Source organism: Rhinolophus hipposideros (assembly GCF_964194185.1).
Source record: "Rhinolophus hipposideros genome assembly, chromosome: 8".
In the NCBI taxonomy this organism is placed as follows: Eukaryota; Metazoa; Chordata; class Mammalia; order Chiroptera; family Rhinolophidae; genus Rhinolophus; species Rhinolophus hipposideros.
In genome coordinates, this window is record NC_138054.1 from 77985291 (window position 1) to 78011472 (window position 26182).

Below are 26182 nucleotides of genomic sequence, written 5' to 3' on the forward strand. Positions count from 1 at the left end.
AGTGAGGAGAAAGGTGTAAGGCATTCTGAAAGGATTTACATTAGCTATAGACAGAAGGAACAGGCGGTGAGGCGGGGCCAGTTCTGGGATAGGCACAGCCACGTCCACAAGGAAGATGTGTCCGCTCCTGTGGATTGGCTGTGGGCTGAGATGGGGAAGTTCGTGTGTAAATAAGAAATGGAGGTTCCTGGGGGTCAGGATGGCAGAGGCTTCTGGGGTTCAACAATCACAGAAATAGCCACCTGGGAATTAATTTTAAATTCCAACAAATATACAGGAATGAGAGCAGTTTTGTCAGAGCTGTTCCACAGCTATTAAAAGGCTAACTGTTCTGTTTCTTTCTCTCACTCTCCTGACACTGTATTTTCATTGAGAACATCTCAGATTTTTTTCTTGTCATTACACCCAAGAATGTCCTCAACATGGCCAAAAAAGGGGGAATCTGGCCTCTTTGCAGCGCAGGGTCTGTCACTCCCTGCATGTGTCAGTTTCTCTTGTATGATGAGAGGCCTTTGCACACGCTATTTGCTGCTGTTGCCCGCATGCCATCCTTCCACCTTGTTCTGCTAACCTCCTCACCCTACAGGAATCAGCCAAAGGTCCCTTCTTGCAAGAAGCCTCCCTGACTCTCCTCAGCCTGGGTTCGGGCCCTCCTCTAGGTTCTCATGCCATTTCTTCATTCCCCTATACTCAGACACATTCATTTGTTCAGCCAACAAATACGTACTGCGTACTAAATATGGGCCAAACTTTGTGCCAGGCACTGGGGGTACAACACTGAAGAACAATAATAGCTAACATTCGTCTTACATTTACCCTGTGCCAGGCATGCCGCTAAGTGCTGGTGTATTCACTCATTCAATCCTCTCCTATGGGGTGATGAAGGAGATATTATTATTATCCCCATTTTACAGATGAGGCAATGGAGGTCCAGGGAGCTGTAAGTAACTTGCCTAAATTCCCACACCTTAGCCAAGATTTGGACCCAGGCAGTCCGTTCCCTTAACCACTGCACTATTCTACTCCTGAGTGAGACAGACACCCCCCCAGCCTCCTGAGTTCACTGTCCTGGGGAAGGAGAGACCAGTAACTAACAATTACAGGTGGGAAAGGGGACCTTGGGAGTGCATAGAGGGGATACCTAACCCAGGGGGCTGGAGAAGGTGTCTGAAGCATGACACCTACCCTAGGACCGGAAGGGCACAATGTTTTTCAGAACAAGCATTGTGGCTGCCTGTGTGGGAACAGACAGGAAATGGCAGGAGTGGAGGCAGGGACAGCTTTTTTATGGGTCTGTCACCTTACAAGTCATTCATTCATTCATTCATTCTACAGCTACTTGATGAACTCTTACTGGGGGCCAGGCAGTTCTAAGGGCAGTGAACAAAGCAGACAAAAATCTTGCCCTCGTGGGGCTCATGTTCCAGGGAGGGGAAATTGGCAATAAATAAAACAAATAAAAGTATCTTGTGTTATTTGGCAATCAGTGCTGTGGAGAAGGTGAGGGGCTGCAATGTGAAATGGGCCAATCAGGACTGGCCTCACTGAAAGGCTGACATTTGAGTACCATCCTGCCAAGGTGAGTGGAGAGTATTTTTAGGGAAAGGTCATTCCAGGCTAGGGAGCAGCCAAGGCACAGACTCTGGGCGAGGGAAGCGTGCCTATTGCGTTCAAAGTGTAATGTGGCCTTGTCTTCACAGCACCACTCAGACTCCAGGAAAGAGGTGAACGTGGGGCAGAGACAGAAGCAGGAGCCTAGTGGACCAGATGAGCCATGCAGGTGAGCCATGATGGTGGCATGGACCGGGGTAGCAGGGGTGAAAGGGGCAAGATGTAGTTGGATTCTGGATATATTTTGAGTTAGGGCAAAAGGACGGGTTTGCTGATGGGCTGGATGTGAGGTTTGGCCTGAGCCACAGGCAGGGTGGAGCTGTCATCAACTGAGATGGGAAAGACTGGAGGGGAGCCAATTGGGGAAAGGTCAGGAGTCTGTTTCTGACGCTGGGAATTGTGTCTCATTCATCCATCTCTTCCCCAGCACCAACGTAATAATGTCCAACAAATGCTTGTTGAATGAGAGAATGAAGGGATGGAGGGACAAAGTTGGGAGTGCTAAGAAGCCAAGGCCAGCTGGTGAGAGTATTGCAGGGGATAGCTGACCCTGCTTCCCCTCCCCCAGCCCTGGGCCTCCTGCTGGCTCAGGCCCATGCCCACACTTGAGTACTCACAAGCCCTCTCATACCTTCATCCCTGCAAGGGAGGCTTTCATGCCCGAGCTTGTGTGAACTGCCATTCACACAGTTGCCCTGGGGCTTGGATGGAGGAAGAAAAGACCAGGCATTCTTTCAGGCAGGACTGAGTTGGGCTTATCCTAAAAATACATCTCTGGTCTCTGCCAAGGGCTCTGTGTCTCCATCGGGCTCTTCAGGGCTCATCAAAGCCACCAGAAGTTCCCGTCCTATACCTGGGCTCTGATCGATGGGATACAAGCCAACATTTTGGAGTGGTGGGAGTGGGGCAGGGTAAGAGAGAGAGGACAGCAGGAGGAGAACAGGGAGAGGAGGAGGAGGGGGAGACAGCAGTCTGGGCTCTGGTTTATTGTGGTGAGGCTTCTGGGAGGAGGCAGAAGACTTGTTTCCTGCAGGACAGGGTTGAAACAGGCCTTTATGTGGGTTTGAGGACGAGGAGGTGCTCTGGATGGCATCCCGGAGCTCTGAGCACTGCAGTGTTTGTTTCATGGCCATGGTAGTGTCACGCTGCCTGGGGGAGGGGTGCCTGGGGGCTGCCTGGGATTGCTTCCTGCCTGATGTGCCAGGTGTCCTAGTGACCAAGGTGCCCAGGGAGAAAATGGAGGCTAACCTCATTGTGTTTGATCTAAAGTGTTCCCTCTTTGCACCCTGATTCGGTTTTCCTCCCACTCTACCTTTTCTGGGATGGGCCTGAACTCTCCAGAAGGAATGCATCTAGTTCTCCAAGAGGAAAGGGTCTGAGCACTTATAATGCTGTGGTTAATAGCTCAGCTCAGGTGCTCGTAACGAGCTGCGTGTTCCTGTACAAGTTACTCCTCTATTCAGTGCTTCTGTTTTCTCATCTGTAAAATGCTGATAATAGCTCCTTCCTCAAAGGTTTGCTGGGAAGAGGATGAAATGAGAGCAGGAACCTAACAAAAGGCATCCTTTGTTCCTCGTCAGACCCTGAGGGAGGTGAGGTGACTTGCCCGAGGGGCAGCAGGCTTCCATCTGGGGTAGATCAGGACCAGGACTGGGGTTTTCCCCCCTGTACCCATGTTCTTCCTGCTGTACCTCCATCTCTGCTCAGGAAGAAAGAAGACACTTGGAACTCCACTAGGCCATCACCGTGGAAACCCATCTGCTGCTTCTTGTCTGCTGCTGTTTATTCCTTCAGCTCTGAGCTGTCTGGGTGTCTCACTACAGAATTAACAAGTGCAGGAGGCTGGAGGCTGCAGGAGCCTCTGGGATTGAGCACAGATAACCCCAAACCATGGTGAATACCCACCTTGTGATATAATTCAAGCTTCAGCTAAAGCGCGTGCCCCCTCGGTGCCATGCGGATGCAGTTCCTGCACATAGTGGATAATTCACACCTGCACCCCACTGGGGGGGGGGGGCAGGGGAACAGCCCAGGGGACCAGAGGATGGGAGTGGGGGGAGCAATTCTGGCCTCTGCTCCTCCCCAAGCATGGTGTGTGACCTTGGACAAGTCACCCTTTTTCTGGGCCATCAATTTCTTTCTTTCTTTTTTTTGGGGGAGGCATCAATTTCTTATCATCAGCCTAATGTTGTAGCAGGACCAGCTTTCCAGAGCAAAAAGTTCTGGAATTCTGACTGAGAAGTAATCCTGACACAATTCAGAAGGTCAGTTTTTCTGACTTGTCCTTTCCCTTCCTATCAACACTTGACTTTGGTAAAGAAAAGTGCACAAAACTTGGAAGTGAAGTAATGAGGAGACTGTGACCTTCAATAGTCCACTGGGCTATTACCTAACAAGCCCCGAAGGGTCATGTGATGACTCCCTGTGTATTTGGGCACAGACATTTTATAAGTCTGAGAACGAAGATGCTGATTTGCAGAAAACAGATAAAATTCAAATGATTTTATCCAATAGTGATACAAAGATTTCTGACCAGTAGAGATTATAGGCTAAAACCCAAAGGTTATAAATAGGTCACGCCCTGTAGGGCTTTCACTGCTGGAATCTCACTATAGTAATCTTATTCCCGTATTTTTTGTGTTTCTTTGACTATATCAGTGAAACGCAGGAGCTTGACTCCTGGCAGTTTCTTGGAATCAATGAGGCCGAAAAAAGAGAATGGAGCCATAGGTAAGGTGTTCATACCACAGGTATATTCACGAGGTGGCCGGTAGAGACACAGGAAGAGCATCTGTGACGCCAACAGTTAAATAGCGTGCAGAACAAAGGTGGCTTACAGCCAGCTGGTTACATAAGGGGGGGCATCCAGGTGGTCTGAGCGGGCATGGGAACAAGCCAGTAACCTTGTAAGCAAGGCCAAAGGCTGGGAACTGCTCCCCTGGCCCTTTCCCTACAGTCAGCAGTCAGTCACTCCATTGAACGGCTTTGTCATCTTGATCGTTTGCTCATGAATGAGGGAAATACAACTTTGACACGTGCTCACTATGCATTTTTGTGACACCTTTTTAAAATAACATTTAGAAAAGCATATTTGATAGCTCACTGAGCCTCATTTTTCTCTTCTGTAAAATGGGGAATTCAAGGGAGGGGCTGACAAACTTGCTGACCTTGAGCCAGGCTCTACTGAGCTCTTTAGATCCCTGATTTCGTTTCAGCCTCACAGCAAAGTTCATAGAGGTGAAGTGATTGCCCCAAGACTACACAGCCAGGAAGTAGGAGAGCCTGGATTTGAACCACTGCCTCACAGGGAGCTAATTCCTGCTTCAGGGGTTTATTGTGGGGCTGGTTGAATGAAAGAACACGTGGAAAGTGCTTGGCAAATTGGACAGGTATGCACTCATGTGAGTGATTATAGTCAGCCCACGGCTACCTTCCAACCAGCCACACCTAGACATGGCCCATGGGCTCCCCTTCCATGGCAGGTGGGTCTCTGCTTCCTGTAGGGTGGGTTTCTGTTGTCCAGAGAAAGCAGGAGGTGATCGAGGTAAGCAGGCATTGCTGGTCCAGCCCCTCATATACGGGACACCATCCCTGCCTGAAACTGCAGAATGAGCTTTCAGCCCTGGCCACTCCTTTGGGGCCTGTTTTCCTGGAATGGGTCTGGGGGACAGCAGAACTGGTAGAGCAAATTTCTTAAAGTCATTCTGTTCCATCCTCCTGAGTGTTTCAACCTGAATTAGATCTTCTCTGAAGGCTCCAGAAGCCATGCCAGCCTCCCCTAAGTTCCTGGACCCCCTCACCCAGAGCAACCCACACCAAGACAACTTCACCTCAGCCCTGGTGGCCAAGGGGTTAGTCAATGGGGCCAGCTTGGCAAATGTTTACCATAGCAGGAAGATAATTATCAGCCTGCTTTCCAAAACTGAGGCAGAAAGATTTATTTCTCCTTTCCTCCCACCCCGAGGATGCCACTTGGCAGAGTAAACACAGCTTTCTATTGGTTCTTGGAGGAGATGCCAAGCAGAGGGGTAAGAGCTGGGGCCGGGATCAGGCCCAGAGGTAGGCTCCGAGGAGGAGATGCAGGGGGCTCAGTCCCATTTCTCTGGGAGTCCGGGCCCCACCTCAGGAGCCTGGCCTAGACCAACAGTCCTTAAGCCATCATAATTGTGGCTGTAATTAATGGAGCTTCTGCAAAGGCTGGGCCTTTCTCATACATCTCCTCATATAATCCTCATGGCCACCAGAAGAGCTAGGTGCTCTTATCTCTATTTCCAGATCAGGGAAGGGAGATGCAAAGAGGTGAAATCACACATCTAGGGTGACCCAGCTAGTAATGGGTGGTAGAGTGGGGACCAAACCATGATCTGCCTGACATCAGACCTGGCAGACTTTCTACTTTCCTTCTTCTAAATGACAAGGCAGTCAATTTGTGGAGTACCTACTATGTGCCAGGCAGTCTGTTGGACACTATTTCTATCTCTCATCTGGAAGCGTCATTTCCTAGAATCCCTTTACTACGACAATAACATCAGAAGAGTGAGACAGTACACTTCATAACTGGGGGAGGAAACATAGGCATGAATCCCAGAGATAAAAACAGGATGAGCCTCACGGTGCCTCTTGTATCCAAATGGCACCCTCATCAGATGTCCACCAGGTCCTGTTGGCTCCACCTCCAAAAAACCCCGATACTAGCTTGGCTCCCACCTCCCTTTCCCCATGCTGGGTCCAGGCTGTCATCATTGGCTCATCTGGACTGGCCGCTGGCCTCTGATTCCTTTTGTCTCACTGAAATACTGTCTCCTCACAGCAGTCAGAGGTTGCTATTTTATGTTAAAATATAAACTCCATCCATCCTTGGCTGTAACTGTATTAACCATGTCTTTTTAGTTTCTGTATTTTGATGCTTTGACATGGGGGGGGGGCTTGCTGACTCTGGAGGCACTCCCCCTCCCAGGGCTAGCCAATGCCTAGAGATGGTAAGAAACTCACCCTTGAACTTGCCTTTCAGATGCAAACCAATCAGCCTAGAGCCCATACCCATAGCCACCTCCTTTATTGAACTCTCACGCTCAGAAACACTACAGCTATGCCGTATTCACCCCAGACAACTGGGTACAGCTTCTATACCAGAGCCCACTGGTATAGAAATTATTCGTAATAGCCAATCCTAAGCCTGCTTACACTGCCTCATCCAGTCTTCCCACCGAAACCACAATAAAGACTCTGGGCGCGTTTTCCCTTTGCTCTCTCTGCCTCCTGACCAACCTGCTGCTCCCCCCTGTCACCTGGAGCATGGCTTGCCCCTCCTCTTGGGATCTCGGAATATAACAAACTGTCTTTTCATTGGCAGTTGTCTTCTGCTCTGTGGTCTCACCAGCCTAAAACAATAATAGAACCTACATTTTAAAACAAACTCTCCAGTGGCTTCCATCACACAGAATAAAATCCAAGCTTCTTTCCATGGCCCAGAAGGCCCTCTGTGATCTGGCACCTGCCTGCGACCTTGTCTGCTGTCTTCCTTCCTGGCTCACTGTACTCCATGCCCACTGCCTTCTTTCTATTTCTCAGACCCAGCAAAGCAGTTTCCACCTTAGGACCATCTATTGGTCTGTTCCCTCTGCGTGGAACATTCTTCTCCCAGAACCCAGCATGGGTGGCTCCTTATTGACATCTATGGTGCAGTTTACAAGTAGCCTTCTCAGAGAGGCCTTCTCTGAACACTCACCATCAAGGAATAATAATCACAAGCATGTTTTCCATGTGTCATGATCTACATCTGGGCTTCTGAAGAGGACGGCAACCTTTGTTGTGGAGGCGGAGAGCAGTCCCCGGATTTTAAGCAGGGACTGACAGGGTATGGTCACTAGGGTTCTACCCCACCCCATCCCCATTTTCCCAAACCTGTTGAGAACTTGGTCCCTACCAAGCCAGCTCATGTTCTTCAGGCTGGTGAGCCTTTTTCAGGCATTTGATGGGATTGATGACAATATGGCTGGGAGCCAGGAAAAGAAGATTAAGAGTGGGAATTCAGGCTTTCCTTGGCCTCTGGGCCTCCCTGAACTGGCCTAGTCTCCAAGAATCATTTTTGATGAGAGATTCTGGGAAGCAGGCCATTGCCAAGGCCAACTAATTCCTGAAGAAATGGGAAGGCACCCTAAAGTAGAAAGAGTAATAATGTCCTCACCAGTTTTCCCCTCCTAGGTGGGAGCGGGCAAGATGTTGGGCCCTTCCCTTTGCAGGAAGCTCCCTCAGCTTGGCCTCCTTCCTCTGTGCTCCATGGTAGTCCCTATTCCTCCCAGCTGGGGCTCTGGCAACCTTCATGGGGGATGTCCCTTCAGTTGTAAAGTTAGGCCTGACAGAGGGGGAATGTTGGAGCAGGCTGAGAGACCCCAACTTCTACCCTTTTCCTCCAGCCAGGCATCACGTATGATAGCAGACAGGTAGATCTGGGTTTTGGTCATGGCTTTGCCAGTCATTAACGCTAATACCTTGGGTTAGTCACCTGGTCTATGAACCTTGGTTTCCTGACCTGCAAACTGGGAATAACGCTACTGATGTCTCCAAATCATTGTGCCAACTGAATGAGATCAGGTATGCCAAGCACATGGCACAAACGTGATTCTTTCCAGTGCTGGACACTGGTGGCTAGAGTTCATCCGGTGGAGGGGGGCAGGGAGGGAGTAAAGGTGACACTGGATGGACCACAATGGATTCAACACATGTGTTGCCAGAGGAGACAGCACTTGCAAAGGCGTGGAGGGTGATAGGGCACAGCAGGATTGGAAATGTTAAGTCACAATAATAGAGAAAGATAGTTACTATTCTTGACCTTTATTAAGCATATACTTTACCTGTTTTTTTCCCTCTTTTTTAAAAAGATTTTATTGGGGAAGGAGAACAGGACTTTTTTGGGGATGAGTGTGTGCTTCCAGGACTTTTTTTCAAGTTAAGTTGTTGTCCTTTCAATCTTAGTTGTGGAGGGTGCAGCCCAGCTCCACGTCCAGTTGCCGTTGCTAGTTGCAGGAGGCGCAGCCCACCATCCCTTGAGGAGTTGAACCAGCAACCTTGTGGTTGAGAGGACGCACTCCAACCAACTGAGCCATCTGGGAGCTCAGCGGCAGCTCAGCTCAAGATGCCATGTTCAATCTTAGTTGCAGGGGGCGCAGCCCACCATCCCTTGAGGAGTTGAACCAGCAACCTTGTGGTTGAGAGGACGCACTCCAACCAACTGAGCCATCCGGGAGCTCAATGGCAGCTCCGCTCAAGGTGCCATGTTCAACCTTAGTTGCAGGGGGCGCTGCCCATCGTCCCTTGCGGGACTCGAGGCATTGAACTGGTAACCTTGTGGTTGAGAGTCCACTGGCCCATGTGGGAATCGAACTGGCAGCCTTTGGAGTTAGGAGCACGGAGCTCCAACCGCCTGAGCCACCGGGCCGCCAGGCCACCCCCGATACTTTACCTGTTAATAGGATGTGAAAAGAGGATTCATCTGAACTCCACTGGGTCCCAATGCTGAAAACAGTAGGTGAATGTACAGATGTAGATGAGAACAAAAACCATCTCCATCTTTGGGTCTGGTCATGCTGTGACCTTTGACCAACCTCACTGTCCTTAGTAAACACAGCAAAGCCTTCTAGTTAATGATTATCTGTGTTCCCTAAAATGTAACCATACTACAGCTAGACTGAGAAACAATGGCTTGACTCAGAATTGGGGCCGGGGGAAGGAGGAGGAATGAAGGGGGGAAAAATATCCATAAATGCTTTTGTTAGTAATGACCAGGACAACTGAGATGAATATCAAACTGGAGATAATATCGGCCTGATATTTGCATACTGATTTTGCAGGAGGTATGGCCCTTGGCACTACTGCATGCTTTGCTCTCAATCATTAGTACCTGAGTTATATTATAAAATCAGTATGGTAACAGGAGTTTTTATTGGAGAATAATTTGTGCAAAGCTGCTGGGTGCTCTGTCCTCTCCATCCGCTCCTGCCCAATCTTCCCGTAAGTCAATTACCCTTACGAGATTATGTTACTCTTACCCAAATTATGTTACATTCTATGGAATTGTCTCCTTTATCTCTCCGTCTGCAGATACCGTCTCATTATGGTGGCCTTTACACCTGTGCCTCACCATCAGACAGTGCAACTATTAACACATTAGAGCAGAACCCAAGTCAATTCCTCCATCACTAGCCCATTGCCTACTAACTTCCAGGCTGTAATACAAGAATACAAGAATTACAACTCGAGAATGCTCGAGTTGGTTTTAAACAGAGCTAGGATATTTTGGAAGAGCTTGTTTGAAGGCAGTGATTCAAAAATAAAGCTATTTCTGAATTTTACTTTTTCTGAGAGTTGTGGAGAAGCTAATTAAGTTTAAGCTTCAGAGTCCCTTCTGAGGCTCTGGGAGGGGATTTTGCAATATGTTCACACAGTCACATGTTTTGCAAATTCTGAAAAAGTAAGAAATTTTAAAATTCTTTTTCTTAAAGAGGGTCTCCTAAATTCTATAAGCTTCGAACCCTACAAAACCTGGATCCACCTCTGCCCTCTATCAAATCCAGGCTATTTAAGTAATCAGTGACCCATGGGTTAGCTCATTTCATCCTTGTGTCGATGTAAGAAATGTCCAAACCTGTAGGTAATTTTTTTTATAAGAGTTTATTTTAGCCAAACTGATGACATATGCTGGGGAGCAAGATCTCAAGTGCGCCAGGAAATAACAGTTTTGCAGTTTTTGTGCATTTGAAGTTAAGGAGGGAAAGTAAGGAAGATTACATGGAAGAGGAAGAAAGCAAGGCAGGGATGGGTGACAGGAGAGTTAACAGATTCTGTGCTCTTGAGGGTTGATGCCCTCTTGGAGAGGCATTACTTCTGGCATTTCAAAGATGTGTGAACCTAGATGAACAAGAACAATGAACAGGCTTAAACCTTTCACTAAAGAAGTTGCAGGTCTGGGGCATGACTACCCACCACATCTGCCCAATTAGGAATTTATGGTCAGATCACCCTGTGAGGTTACTTCCAACAAAACCCCCTTTTTTGTCCACATTTACATCAACTGTAGAATGTAGATACTATTGTTATTCCCATTTACAGATGAGGAGACTGAGGCTTAGAGAATAGTCATCGCACAAGATCTCACAGTAAGTGATTGATTTGGGACTTCGAGTTCATAGCCTGTGTCCAAAGCCCAGACCCTTAACTGTAGTGCTTCCCAATGGTATGTATTTGTTTTCTTGTCCACTTTCACCACCAACCGGGAGGTTTATAAAGACATAAAGACAAATCATTTGCACATACATGGCACCCAGCCCAGAGGAGACATCAACACATGTTGGTATATAAAAAAGAGAAAAGCAGTCCCTGATAGCTGGGAGCTGGGCCTTGGTGTTCCCTGGCTGCTCATAAACAATTCCGCAAATCCACATCAGACAAGGCCGCTCTATGACCCTGGTGGATCAATATACAAACAAGACCACTCCGTGATCACATCTGTACACAGACAACACAGGAACATTGTCCAAACCACAAAAAGGACCAACCAGTCCCTATCCTGGCTCATTTAAGAGACTATTGCTTTTTACCAAAGATTGCTCTAACCTCAATCAAGTCTTCCCTCCTTCTAGATAAGAATTATTAAAATCCTCAATCATAGAATCACCCCCACTTTCTAACAGCACCCAATCCAGAGCGGAGCTCTGCTTCTTTAAACCCTCCCAGAAATCATCTAACAAAAGCCCAAATCCTATCAGTCCTTTCTGACACCCTCTTTCTGAGATGTCCCCACAGTTTCCCATCATACACATTCTCCCTCCCTGCAATGAATATCCAACGTATTCAATTACAGGTGTGTTCCTGGTGGTCTTTGATACGAGTGGCATTGACACAGATATCACACAATTATGGATTATTGAGCATAAAATAGTATTGTCAAAAGCTACAAAATGTTGCTTTCCCCAAACTAGTTGATGATGATCGAAATTAAAATAGTGGTTCCCTCTGGGGGATGGGGATAAGTGGTTATAAACTGAGAAGGGACATGAGTCAAACTTTCAGGGTATTGGAAATGTTCTACATTTTGAGCTAGGTGATGGTTATATCAAATTTTAAAAAGGGGGTTAAGCTGTAGACTTACTATTAATGCACTATACACATTTTATTGTATACATATGACACTTTGATTTTAAAAAATGTCCACCAATTTCAGCTGGTAGGGTGTGTTAATAAAACACAAGGTTTAAGCTGTAATAAAGAATAAAAAGTGTTTATTTGAGCATAGGAGGGATGGCAATCTAGGACACAGATTCAGGTAGCAACCTAAATTGTGCTCCAGAGGGAAAGAAGGGCAGGGTTAATAAAGGGCAAAACCATAAGAGCTGTTCTCATTTTGGTCCTCCATGTAAATGAAGAATGTTGGCTAGGTCAGTTGGGATTGGTTAGGCCCATGATGTAAATGAAGGATGCTGGTTGTCGAAATGGATTAGTTCTTTTCAAGGTGAAGAATACGGATGGTCTGGTTATCACGATGAGGAGGAAGCAAAGTCCATATATGTCTTTGTAGCAATCATTGATCTAGGATGTTTGTTGTTGAGCCTTGAACTGAGTTTAGCAACAGATCAGCAATTTAACAATAATTCCAAGAACTGAGGCATAAGACACACATAGGCCCCACCTCTTTAATGACCTCCCAACTCCATTTTAAGTGACTCTCTTAGCAATGCTTATTTCATTTTATTTTCTCCATTATCAGGGGGAGAACTGGAAATCCAAAGCTGGTCACTCAAATACCAACTTAAAGTAACTTAGCAACAAGGTAAAGGCCAGAGTGGGACGGTAGCTGACTGGAAGGGAAACTTGGGCCAGTGGAGGAGAAGATCTATGATGAAAAAGGGCTTGAAAATCAATCTCTTGCTGAAAACTTAAGGCATTTGGGTGTTTATCCCAGAAGAGAGTAGATTGGAAGGAAATGCAATAGAACTTAAGTCATTTATTTTGCAACAGGAAGATTGCACAAGGCAGACTATCCTAACAGTGACAAAAAAGGTAAAAGAAGCTGTGACATCCTTGTCCCTGGGAAGTTTAAAACTCCGCCAGCAAATGTCCTCAGCATGGCCTGATCTGGGAGCAGGAGACTGAGAAATGATCTCCAGCTGCCCATCTCATGACTAGGGACTCTGGTTGGTCATAAGTGTTCTGGGCCAGCAGCAGAACACTGATTAATTAGCCAAAGGGAGACACTCTCTGATCTGCACTAAGCCCTCTCTGCCACCAACCACAGCTTTAATTAAACCTGGGGCTTAATTACCACAGTGCGGTGCTGCCAGCACTCTCTCCTGATGACTTTATCTCGGCTCCTGGAAGAATGGTGACGTTAACAATGTATCGGGAGGAGAGGTGAACCCAAGGAAGCTCAAAGCACAAACTCTGGACACTGGTGATTTGAGGGTATGTGGGGTGGGTGTGTGGGTGGAAGGATCAGCTATAGGACTCAGCACTTGACCTTACGTTGCTCACAATTTATTGGAGGGTTAAGATCTCCCACCTAGGAGATGGCACCAGGCCATCATTTGAGATAAGCCCCCCAAAATGAGAGGTGCACACAAATATCCCAGCAACTGAGAGCAGGCAGAGGTCCTTCGGGAAGGGACTGGAAGAATCAGAGAATCTTCATGGAGAGGAAGGGAGGACTAGAGGAATTTTCAAGGAAGAACAGGATTAGACAGGCCCCAGGCAGGACAGTGTACCTAGTGGAGGGTAGAGCGTGAGTGTGCAGGTAACAGTGAGAACCTGATACGTCTTGAGAGCCGTGAGGACGTAAATGTAGCTGGGAGCAGGGCCGGCCAGAAGAGAGGGGATTCCTGTTAGAGATGAGCACCAGCCGCACTTCTGGAGAAGGAGGTGGGGGGCCAGGGTGGGGAAGCCCTTGAATGTCAGGCGAAGAAGCTGGGAGCTCATTCAGTCGGTAGTAGGAAGCTGCTGAGAGTGTTCGAGCTGCCTGAATGACCCAAAGGTCTTAGGGAAGTTGAAGTTGACGAGGCCCTTGTGAATGTGGTCCTGCCCACCTCCTCAGGTGTCTCCATTCCATCCCTCACACTGTGCTTCAGCAGTGTCACACGTTGTTGGCACTCCCTGTGCTCCTCAGTCCTAGTCCTTCAGTTCTCAATGTTAACTTCTGAGATCTCCAAGAAGCCTTGCCGACACCTTCCCATTTCCCCCCAGCCTGGGCGGGTGCCCCCTTTCAAGGCTCCCACAACGGCTTGCGTTTCCCACATCGGAGTACATATCACTGTGTTGTCATTATTCGTTTGTGGGACTCCCCTGCCAGGCTGTGGGTTCTTTTGAGGCTGGAAATACTAGCTTGTTCACCGTTGTGTCCCTAGGAACCAGCATAGGGCCAGAGAACGGATGGAGGGGCTGGGGCGGGCGGACAGGGAGGACCAGCCATCTCTCAGGTCTCTCCTCGTTTTTTTTGGCCAGTGAGTTTCTGGAGGACAAAGGAAAATCACAAGTGTCAACAGGTAAAGGTTGGTAGGAAATGTGCCCTTAAGTTGAATGATCCGTGTCACATTCTCATAGGAAGCAAAGTTGGGGGGTGTACAAAATAAGTTCCGATCTCCTCCCCATCTCCCTGAGGATAAAGTGAAGCCACGGCTATTTCTAGGCAGTCTGGGAATTATTTAAGGAACGGTGAGGCGGAGGGTTATTAACCGGACTATTAGCAGACACCTCCGCTACAGCCTTGGAATCGTGGAGGACGTTCCTTCACCACTAGGGGGAGGGATCGCACCGCATTCCGCGCCTTGGGCGGTTTCACCCAACGACAAAGGGCCGCGTAGAACTCTGGGAATTGTATGCCTAGGGTCGTACTGAGCAATCCGCGCGATGCACCACGGGAGTTATAGTTCTGGGCAGAGAGGCGGGAAATGCTTTTAAGCGATGACGTTGAGTTCTAGAAACTACAACTTCCAAAGGGCCATGGGCTCCTGGGCGGTTGCTCGTTTCCGTCGAGGTGACCGTCCGGGCTGCTTCTGAGGGGTCAACTTGACAGGGTAAGTTTGGTAGGAGAAAATTCCTATTCTGAGCTGAGGTGTATGCAGCCTTTTTCATATTCCGACCCAGTTTGGGGCTCCTCTTCTCTTCCCAGGAACTTCACATTAATCTTTCGTCTTTTTTTTGTTTCCTATTCAGACGCCTCCAGTAGCCACCTACACCCTTAATTCTTCCACTGTCTTCTCCAACTTTCACTCCTGGCGCCCCTGGTACCCCCTCAAACCTTCCCTCCTGGCGCTCTCGTCTTAGGACCCAGCCCCCACCACCCCGCCCTGAGCCCACAGCCTCACTTCTCGGAAACCTGGACTTGATGCGCCTCGCCTGTGTGCTTCACGCTTACCTTCGCTGTTGCTGTTCGTGCTAATGGACGAAGGGTTGCCATTGCTCTTGCCCAATTCACGGAAGAGCCCAGTACTTGAAGTTCAGCAGCCCCGGGTTCTCGTCCAGCTCTGCAGCTCGCTCGCTGTGTGACCTTGGGCAAGTCACACAACCTCTCTGGGCCTCACTTTCTTCCTCTACACGACGGCGATGAGAATTGCCCTATCTTAGGGTGAGGCTGTGTTGTGGGGCCAGTAAGCGAATATGTGTGGAAGTGCTGTGTAACCTGTAAAGCTTCCACAGATGAGAGCGATTATGGTTATTATCATTATTAACGCCCTGGAACACTCTTCTCTTGGCTCCGTTTCGAGCTCTGCCCCCTTGTTGCTTAAGCCTGTCCCCCGAGTGCGTGGTGTCTCCATTCTCTAAGAGCAGGATGATATTTCCTCCCTTCCCCCAGAGACCAAAGGTCAGACTAATGAGCTTTACGTCTCCCGAGAGCTTAGCCTGGAAGGCAGCTCCAGAGAAGTGCTTGTCTTGGACTCGGTCCTGAAATAGCTGGTGGTGAAAAGTCCACACAGCTGACGGAAGAGCGGGTTCTGCTCCCTGGCAAGGCCCCGGCAGGAGCGGGACAGCTGCAGCGCAAGCCCCGTCCGTTTCCCCGGGGCTCTGCTGGGCCTGCCCAGTGAACTGTAGTTTCCGTGAAGGTGTCTCAGGTTGGAACGGGCCGGGAGGAAAGAATCCGTTTTTCTAAACAGTTTAATCCAGGAAAAATGAAAGAGACTTTGGCTGGCTATCAGAAGAGACATAGCATTGTCAATGAATTCCTAACATTTTACGAGCACTTAAAATATCCCAGGCTCTAGGCAATATCAGTTTTCTTATTTAAATTTCACTTATGTCCCCATTTTACATATAAGGAACTTAGGTTTAAAGAGCTCATGTAATTAGTTAAAATAACAGTGGTAGGTAGAGCTACCATCGATGGTTATGGTGCCTTCTATATGTCAGGTGCTTTACATACGTTATTTCATTTCATCCTCATCAACAACTTCATGAGTGATCGTTACTATTTCTATCATGTGGATAAATTATCAGAGGCTTGGAATGTAAGGAACTTGCTCAAGATCACACAGTAAGTGGCAAAGATGGATTCAGACTTCACCAAAGCCTTTCTTTCCCCACTATACCAGATAGTCTTATCTTTGGATCAAAAAGATAGATTAAAGAATTGAGAAAGTTTAAATCAGAGCCAAATAAGGGAACATTTATTGGGTCTCCACTCTGGGGAAAGCATGAGGATAAGATGGTTTGGTCGGCAAAGAAATATAAAACACTTAAAGAAGTCTTTACCTCTGTAGTATATCCGAAGAGATATGCATACCTCTGTAAAAAAATAAATAGCATTTATTGGATAAATTGATAATTAAGACCTCTGCTATATGCAGGGCACTACATTATGCCTAGTGATTGGCAGGAATATACTTCGGGCGGCCATGGGGATTAAGCCAGATGAAATCATAGTGATTATCATTTCATTAATCTGAAAATGGTGGACTGGAACACTCAGTAAATGTTGCACGCACACGTCTGAATAAAAGAAAACTCCTGTATACCAGCTGGACCAGAGGTTCTGAAACCTTGCTGATCAAAAACACCTGGGAAGCTTTTAAAAATTACCTGACCTCTGGGAATGGGGGCCTTAAAATCTATATTTTTTTGAAAAGCATCCCAAGTGATTGCAATGATAAGTTCAGGAACCTCTGACTTAAATTATGCTTGGACCACTTGTAGGCAAGTCACTGATTGAAAACTGCTAGAGCTACTCAAATGCCTCTTAACCTTACCTAAGAGCTTTCGTAAGGCAGCCTGTGATTGGTTACTAGAGGGCGGATGGCAGACAGTGCTTGGAGTTGAGAGGAGGGAAGGTTGGAAGGACTTGGAAAAGCTTCAGAGAGGACCAGAGGTTTCATGGGGCAGGTTTGGAAGGGCGGAGAGTCTTCTATTCAGGCACCGTTATGAATTGTTTAGATCAGGTGAGCAAAAGAAGGTAGAGATACCAGGGTTCATTTCCTTGGAAAATTCCATAACATATATTAGAAATGATTCTGGATGTTCTGCGTCAATGTTTCTTAGGCAAAATTTGCCAAGTCAGATTGGATTTCTCCCCGTTCTACTTGGGCTTCAGTCAATGGGAAGCCAGGAAATGCAGATTCATTTTCATGTCAACTTCACTCTTGCCAATTAGCTTCTTTAGTTTTCATTTATTTCCAAATGTAATTTAGTTGATGACCTTCCCAGGAACTTTCCAGACTAGAAAGTTCCTTCTGTTTAGCTGTTTTTAAGTCCATTCATCCTGATTCCTATCCCAAACACTGTTCTCTATGTGGGGTAAGACCAAAATTTCTTCCTCTAAGAAGCTGCTGTCAGTCGGGTCACCCACTTCTGAAACCTGACTCGTCTTTGGTTCTTCCCCCTCCCTTGACTACCCAAATCCACTCAGTTGCCAAATCTTACTGTTTTTCTTTTCACTCAATCAGCAAATATTCCATGGATACTTCCTCAGAGCCAGTTACTACACTAGGTGCTTTAAATGCATTATTTCATTTTATCTCCATAGCAACTGTATGAAGATGGATAGTATTCCCATTGTACAGATGAGGAATCAGGCTTAGAGAGATCCGATAACTTGCCCAAGCTAAGAAAGCTAGGCAGCAAAGGAGCTGGGGTTTTTCAGACTTCATCTCTGTCATATCCACAGAGCAGATTCCAACTCCTTAGCCTAGCGCTTGAGGGACGGCTACCCTCCAAATCTAGTCACACCTTCCTTTTCTCACCTGGCATCCATTACTGACTACTCATTGTTTCTCACGTGTGCTTTCTTACTCATATGGCTTTGCTCATGCGCTTCTACTTGGAAGTCAACTTTTCCATCTGCTCCTGCCCTGTACTCCCAGACTGAAGGAGCTCTCTTTTTTTCTCAAAACACTTGCAGTATTTTATCTGATCCTCTTTTATGGCAGTTAGAACTTTCAGCTGCTTCACTGTCATGTGAGTGTCATGTATCTTGTGCTACGACTGCAGGTCTGTGTGTGTGCAGTTAATGATAAGGGGAAATGAAGGGCAAGGTCTGAGACTAAGCACACACGCAACTTCACTCTGGCTAACCAGACCACAGACTGCATCAGGGGCTTAGAGTCTTAAAAAGAATTGGCTGTATTTTAGAATTGGCTTCAGAGAAACAGAATGAAGACATCTGTGCTAGTAGAAAGAAAATCATTTATTCCATTGTTAAACAGAATGATGTTAGAATTATTGGTTGTTTGGTGTTTTCCACTGGATCCAAAAGTTGGCAATCAGGAGATCTATGTGTAATACTAATAGTTCTGCTTGTGACCCTGAGCTGCATTTAACCACTTAGGACCTTGATGTCTTCGTTAGTAGAGCCCATGTATGTACTGGGCTGGCAGGGAGGGTGGAGATGACTGTGGGGAGGATTGACAGAAATGATCTCTAAGGTCTCTTCTTGCCCAGACATGCTTTGACTTGAACTCTGATCCATCCTAGTGTCTTAAAGCAGAATAACGTAATGATGAAAAGTGTGGGCTCAGGACTCGGTATCTGTTTAGGTGCTTTTGGTTCAAGCAACAGAAATCTAAACTTAGTTGGTTTAAACAAAAAAGGGGATTTATTATTGACTCATGTAACTAGAAAGTCTAGGAGTTGGTCAGGTTTCAGGTGTAGTGTAATCCAGGGATTCTTAATGTCTTCACCAATAGGACCCCCTTTCTCTTGATTCTCTCAGCTCTGCTGTCCTCCACAGGTAGCTTCATCCTCAAGGTAGCAAAGCGGCTGCAACATCAAGGCTCCACATCTGCCCATCACTCTAGTTCAAAACAAGAAGAACTTTTTCACCCTTAACCATCAAACCAAAGTCCTAGGCTTTACTCTGATTAGACCAACTTATGTCACGTACCCACTCTTCATCGAAATACTGACCAGGGGAAACCAAGGGCAGATTGGCTCGGGTCACTTTAGGCCCAACTCTAGAGATTAGACAGGACTGAGCCACACCCAAATCACAAGCTACTTGTAGGAGGACAAGATAGAATGGATATCGAGATATTGGGTATCAACAAGTTTCACCCCATTCTCCACAGCTGCAGCCACTTTACCCAGGATCAAATTCTGGCTCTGCTGTATGTTCTTGGGTAAATTACCTGACTTTATCAAGCATCATTTTCCTCATCTTACAGATGAGATAACGACACATATCTCAGAGGATTGTTGAAAGGATTCAATTAAATAATACATGGAAAGCACTTAGTGTAGTTCCTGACACAGAGTAAGTGGAATGATGGAGATGGTGCTGACAGTGATGAGATTGAGGAGGGCCAGAGAGCAATGGCATCCGCCCCAGTGTGGGAAGCAGCCAGGTTACGGGAATGTTTTCTAGTCAGAAGCTTGCGTACCTGCCACGTGGAAGGCTCCTGTTTGATCTACTGCCTCCGTCATACTCTTCCCTATCTCTGCCCTGTTTTGCTCTTATGTTCTGTCTAGAAATGCTTTTCTCCTTTTCCCCATCTCTACGTCTTCCTCACATTTCAAGGCCCAGCATTAGTGCCACCTTTATAGTCAATAGTTTAGGTCAGTGATTTGTAAATACATATACAGTTGACTCTTGAACACTGCAGGGTTTAGGGCTGCTAACCTCTGACCCAGTCAGAAATCCGTGCATAACTTTTTTGATTTCCCCAAAACTTAACTATACTTGTGCCTTGGTATCTTCAGGGGATTGGTTCCAGGACCCCCCACGGCCACCAAGGTCCACTTATGCTCAAGTCCCTGATATAAAGTGGTAAAGAACAGTGCACGGAGTCGGCCCTCCGCATCTGCAGATTCCCACGCATGGACAGAAAACGCTTGTTTTGATCCACTGTTGTTTGAATCTGAGGACGAGAAACCCAGAAGTATAGAGGGCCGACTGTATATTTATTGAAACAAAACCCACGTGTAAGGACCTGTGCAGTTCAAGCCCGTGGTGTTCAAGGGTCAGCTGTATAACCGAGTCTCTCCATGAGCAGGATCAGGAAGGGTTAAGAGCTCAGGTCTGGATGGTAGACGGACCTGCGTTTTGCCGCCTATAAGCAGTGTGGTTTGGGAAAGTTATTCAACCTCTGTCTGCCCTAATGTCCTCATCTCTAAAACAGGGTCCTACGAGAACCTTCCTCGGATGGATGTTGAGAGAATGAAATGATGTAATGTGTGTAGAGATCTTAGTTCAGTGCTGACATGGAATAAATAATAGGTCTGAGTAGTCATTATTCTTTGCCTCATGAGGACAAGGTCTGTGTTCCATTCTCTACAGCAGTTACTGCTGTGCTGGGGACAGTAGGTGCTGAATAAACACTTATTAGTGGGTTTTGAGGAGAATGGAAGCTCTGCTCTTCACAACCATCTCCTCACTGCTCCCCCACCCCCAAAAGACAAAAAAACAGCCCCTAAACCTTGGCAACGGCAGTGTAGTCTAGCAGATGAAGTGGAAGATTGAAGGAGTCACTGGCAGGAAAGATAGGGTGATTAAGGAGGGGTGGACGGGTGACAGGGGACACGTGTAAGCAACAGGAAGCTAAGAGAGAACCAGCAAGAGGCTGTTCTGTGTTCCACCCTCCAGCCATCAAGGTCAGCACTGCTCAAGTCGTCGTTCGATTCAACTGGTGATGAAATGGGGGTCAACCAGTCCGTGGGCTTTCCACCTCTCACAGGACCCCACCTCGTGGGCTGCGGGGATGTGATGGAGGGCCCTGGCCTCCAGGTAAGTGTCTCCAGCTCCACCCCTGCACAACTCCACTGCTTTTGCCGGCACCGTGACTTCTCAATAGCCAGTCTGATGGTGCAATTCCAGGTGGGGGAAACTGAGTCAGAGCTAGTCTGGATGCGGGTGTAGAGTCATGAGGTCTGTCTTCCCTGACCTTTTCCTTTGCCCTTCCAATGAGAAACCTCTCAATGGAAGTGATGGGTTCTTTTTCCAGCCAGCAGGAAAGGGGGCCTCTGGCTTCAGAGGCAGCTCTCAGATCTCTCACCTGTCTTGAGAGCAGATGCCTGATCCTGGAAAGGTGTTAGATCTCATACTAATCTGAGTATATGAGAGGAAGAGCAGTGGATCATGTGCCCCTGGCCTTCGACTCCCCCATCCTGGGTAGGAAGATAGTCTCCTTTTCCTCCTCTCCTGCCTTTGTTTATTTTCCCCTCCTGCTTTGGTTCCAGATTTTTCCTCTATCAGTTCTTAGGCCCTTTTCAGCTGGCCTTTAGACTCCCCTCTCCCTTGTGAGAAGCACACACTTCCTGGTAACCTCTCACCTGCTCCCAACCCACTGATGCTATCCCATTCGGCATGAGGGCTGATCTCTCCTGGGGCACCTCCAGGCCTGAGCACAGTGCCCGATTTAAATCTTTCAATGTCCCACGACTGAAAGTATTTTGGTGCCTCCCAGACAATTTAAAATATAGTTGGATATTTGAAATAACATAAGTCTTACGTGTAGGGTAAAAATAAAATTGCTTTTTTCTGGATTTTCTGAATGTCAAAGGTATATGAATTGAAGCTATAGTTTTCCTGTTTTGGTGCTTTGCTGGTGCCCTGAACACCTGGTGAATGTGTGTGTTGGGAAATTGAGCAGTGCTTGGGCTTCTTGCTCTGAGCAGCTGCTCTTTTCTCTTTCCTACAGGGGAGCTTCTTTCGACTCTTCTACCCCTGCCAGGAGGCAGAAGAGGCCGTGGAGCAGCCGCTGTGGATTCCCCGCTATGAGTACTGCACTGGCCTGGCCAATTACCTGCAGTTTAATAAGCGCTGGGGGGGTTTGCTGTTCAACCTGGCTGTGGGTAAGAGCTGGCCTCACCCCTGATGCCTTCCAGCTTCTTGGTTATGTTTCTAGGAGATCCCCAGGTAGACACAGTGTCTTATGGCTTGCGTTGTCCAGTTCTTTTGTAGTGGGGCATTCATTAGCCAGCATGGTGTGGAAAGGTGTGAGAGAATTCTATAATAATAAGAGCTCTCGTTAAAGAGTTAGACTGTCCTGGATTCGAATCCAGACTTTATCATTTACTAGCTTGGGCAAGTTACCGAACCTGCCTGAATACCTATCTTGGCAGGTTTCTAGTCTGGGATGTATGCGAAGGCTCTAGTGCAGTGCTTGGGGCATAGCATGTGTTCCATAATGGTGGCTATTACGCATTTACTCAGCATGTATAATTCCCGCTCTGTGCTAGCTGTTGTGTAGATCAAAGGAACAGTCTCAACTGCCATGGAGCGTCCTGTCTCCTGCAGGTCCCCTCCAGCTCTCTCCTCTCCTGGGTCACATTGAATCACCCGCTTCCCCCAAAGGCCCACCTTAGGAACTCTACCCACTGCCTTGGCATCTCAGAAATTTACCCCCTAGCTGTTCAGTACTTCTCATTTTCTAGTGTGTTCATGCTTTCTAGGGAAGAAAAGGTGATTGATTCCCTGGGCTGCTCAGAGGCACGTGGTGGTCCTCAAGATAGGAGGGACACGTGTTCCCACCCACGTGTATGCCCAGGCTGTCCTTGGGATTGCACCTTTGGGGCAGCCAGAGATTCTATAGCCCATGTCTCTGCTAGGGTCTTGTCGCCTGCCTGTTAGCTGGAATGGTCCCTTTAAGACAAAGGACTCTGGATATCCCTTGATCATCTTCTCCCATGGCCTGGGAGCCTTCAGGTAAGAGCTTTTCTCCCTTAGACCTTGTCATATTCCTGGCCTGGTGACAGCTGCTGAGTTATGTTCTCACAGGGCAGAGAAATCGACATTTCCACCTGCCAGCTGTCTTATCTACCATCTGCTCCATTCCATAGCATTGAGTCCACCTTCTCTCAAAGGCCTTTCCCAAGCTCCTTTCACCTGGTGGAGCCTTTCATTTTCAGCAGGCTTCATATCCTTAGCTTCTCATGTTCCAGCATATACATATATATAAACACCTTTAGCTTTCTTCTTATATAACAGTCCAGAAGTATTAGAAGGAGCTTGAGCTTTAGAGTCAGTCATTGACTCACTATATATTGAAAGCTAACTCTGCCTATGGCGCTGACGTCGTAGTGAATGAGAGACTCACGCCCTAACCTCGTGGAGCTTGAAGCCGCACCTGTAAATCTCAGCCATACCACCTGTGCTCTGTGTGAGCTTGGGACGGTTGTAGAACCCTCTGAGCCTAGATTTCATCATCTGTCAAATGGGGATGCTTCTCCCACAGGGTGGTTTGTGAGGATTCAGTTAGACTGGCACCTAGTAGGTGTACTACACACATGCAGTTGTCTTCGTTTTTACGTGGAGGAACACAGGATGGAACTGTAAGATCTCTTTTACCAGACTTCAGGAGACTGGCCTAAGCTTTATCAATCAGTATCCAGTCGGAATTCTTCCCATGAATTCTGATTTCTACACCTTAATAACTGTAACATGTATGTTCCTATTTGAAGTTGTAAATGTTCTGTGTGTTCATCCATCAATGTGTAAGTCTAGTTTTGTCCAGTGTTTCACAAATCAAAGGCATTGATTTTTGCCTCCTCCCACCCCCAAACCATTTTATACTCTGTAGCCAGGGAGATCTATTTTAAAACCAAATATGATCTTGTCGTTCTAGCATCGGGAAGAGTGCCTGGCAGATAGGAGGTGCTCAATAAATATTTGTTGAACGAGTGAATGAATGAATAAATGAATGTCATTTCCCTACTTAAATCGTTTTAATAGCCCTTTGAACTTAATTCAGCTCTTTTCATGGTCTTACCTGGAAGCAAATCCAAGACACAGTTTCCAGCCTCGTTTCTTGCTACTTGCCCCACTCCAGCTCTCCAGACAAACTGACCTTCTTTCAATTCCGTAAGCTTCTGTGTTATTTTCTGCCTCAGGGTTTTCATCTGTGTTCTGCTTTATGGCTGTCCCCTTGCCTGGGATATTTGCCCTCTGCTTCTCTCTTTTTGTCTTCTCCCTCTCCCTCTTTTGCCTAGCTAATTCCAAATGACTTTCAAGGTCTCAATTTGGATGTCACTTTCTTAGGGACACCCAGGCTGACCCTTACATTATAGGTTAAGTTTTCTAGTAATGTGCTTTCATAAGACAATCTGTAACATAATTGTAATGAATTAACTATTTGTGTGGTTATTCTTTAATGTCTGTCTTTCCTACTAGATTGTAAGCTCCATTAAGGCAGAGGCCATGTCTGTCTTCTGTCTCTCCCAGTGCGTAAGACAGTACCTGCAAAGTATCTGTTTGCCAGTAAATATATATTGAATGAATACAAGGGTTATATTTTGCTAGGTTCAGATTCATTAAGAAAATATCTGTTGAGCATCTGCTCTGTGCCAGCCTCTTGGCATGAGAGGAAGATGGGACATACAGAGAAAAACAAAACAAAGAATTCGCATTCACTAGAGGAGCCCAAGTGTGGACTCAGAAAACTATAACCCACTGCAGGAAATGGAAAAGAGATGTGGAGATGAGGCTAGAAAGGCAAGTTTGAACTGGGAAGGGATGAGAAATCTCTCTGGCTCTTAAGTCTAAATCATTGCCTCCCTGGGAGAATTGGGAGAAGGTGAAAAGAAACTTAAGAAACTGACCTTTCTGAATCAATTAGGATTTGGGGAAGTTGTGTTTAACAGAAAAATGCCAAATAATAGTGTCCTAAGCAACATAAAGTGTATTTCTTTCTCAGACAAAAGAAAGCTAGAGGTAGACAGCTCTGGTTTCCCCAAAGTTATCGGAGAAGCAGACTTCTTTTGTAATCAGTCTTGCCCTGTCACGGGTGGCTTCCGTTTCTAAGATCATATCTCATGACCCAGCGTGGCTGCTTTAGCTCTAGCCATTACGTCCACATTCCAGGAAGGGAGCACTCTCCTTTTTAAGGCAATTTCCTGAAGGTTCCATATAACCCAGCTGCTTGCATTCAGTTGACTAGAGCTGCTCTGTCCATTATGGTAGCTTCTAGCCACATGTGGCTGTTGAACATTTGAAATATGGCTGGTCCAAACTGAGATGTGGTGTAAGTATAAAATACACACTGGATTTCAAAAACTTCATATAGAGAGAGAGAGATTAAAAAAATAAAATATTACCTAAATTAAAAAATTTGGACTATATGTTGAAATAATCATGTTTTGGCTACATTGGGTCAAATATATTATTAAAATTAATTACACCTGTTTCTTTTATGAGGGTAGCATTATATTTCTATTGCTGGGCTAGAACTTAATCACACAGACAAATCTGGCTGCAGGGGAGGCTTGGAAATGTCATATTTTGATGGCATTCAGTTTCTTCAGCTGAAAGTCAGACTCTTGTGATTAAGGAGGAAGGGAAAAGGGTATTTGCAGTAGGCAGTTAGCAGTGTTTGTCATATTCCTTTTTTTCCTGGAAAGTTGGAGCACAGATAACAAAAAATCTACATGCTAAATCACAGATGCATATTTGCATATTATGGCCAAAGTCCCTTTTCTCAAGGTGTTTACCAACTAATTCAGGAGACATACAATATAGAGACAAAATGCAGTTGCTGGAATAGTAGCCAAACTGTACTGAGGGAGGTGTGTGGAGGACGTGAGGCAGTGTTTGCATGGGGTTGGAAAACGTCAAGGATCGGTTTGCGCGTGTTTCCTGGAGGAGGAGACTTGGTTGAGAGCAGGGGCATTCTGGGTGGAGAAAGAGCCTTGAGAAGGGCTGCTGCAAATGAAACTTCCGCCATTCAATCTTTTGAGATGGCCAATAGTAGAGTGTGTGCTTGGAATGAGTGCTAAGAGCGGGCCACTCATCTGATCACTTTTCTCTGTTCCTTCCTGAATCTCCAGGACACTGTACTCAGCCTTCTGCATGGAACTGGCCTCCCGTGGCTTTATGGTTGCTGTACCAGAGCACAGGTGAGGGCTGACAGTCATAGTGAACTATCGTGGATTGGGTGTCTGCATTGGGTTTGGATATATGCTAGTCCCTTATTGATATATTATTTCTAATCCTCACAACGACCTTGCAAGGCAGGTATGACACCCATTGTAATGGTGAGGCAACCAAGGTTAAAAGATGTTAAATAACTTGCTGAAAGTGACATAGCTGAGTTGGAGTTTAAATCCAGGTCAGTCTCTAAAATCCACGTTTTTTCCTACTCTCCTGTGCATGCCCCCAGGTCTTTTT

At 46.7% G+C, this 26182-nt stretch overlaps 1 protein-coding gene across 4 annotated transcripts in view; it reads left to right on the forward strand.

The window, feature by feature from the left end:
* PAFAH2 (platelet activating factor acetylhydrolase 2) overlaps nucleotides 1-26182 on the forward strand; it is a 59287-nt gene that overhangs the window by 13764 nt on the left and 19341 nt on the right. Inside the window, exons 1-6 of one of the 4 annotated variants that reach the window (XM_081057258.1) lie at nucleotides 14624-14672; nucleotides 14812-15223; nucleotides 20666-20806; nucleotides 21720-21873; nucleotides 22630-22726; nucleotides 25843-25911. In XM_081057258.1, coding sequence (XP_080913384.1) covers nucleotides 20717-20806; nucleotides 21720-21873; nucleotides 22630-22726; nucleotides 25843-25911 — 410 coding nt within the window. In that variant the 5' untranslated portion in view covers nucleotides 14624-14672; nucleotides 14812-15223; nucleotides 20666-20716. Of the gene's footprint in view, nucleotides 1-1700; nucleotides 1781-14554; nucleotides 14673-14811; nucleotides 15224-20665; nucleotides 20807-21719; nucleotides 21874-22629; nucleotides 22727-25842; nucleotides 25912-26182 lie in introns of those variants that run through there. The other 3 variants (XM_081057256.1, XM_081057257.1, XM_081057259.1) reach the window with 3 other exon arrangements.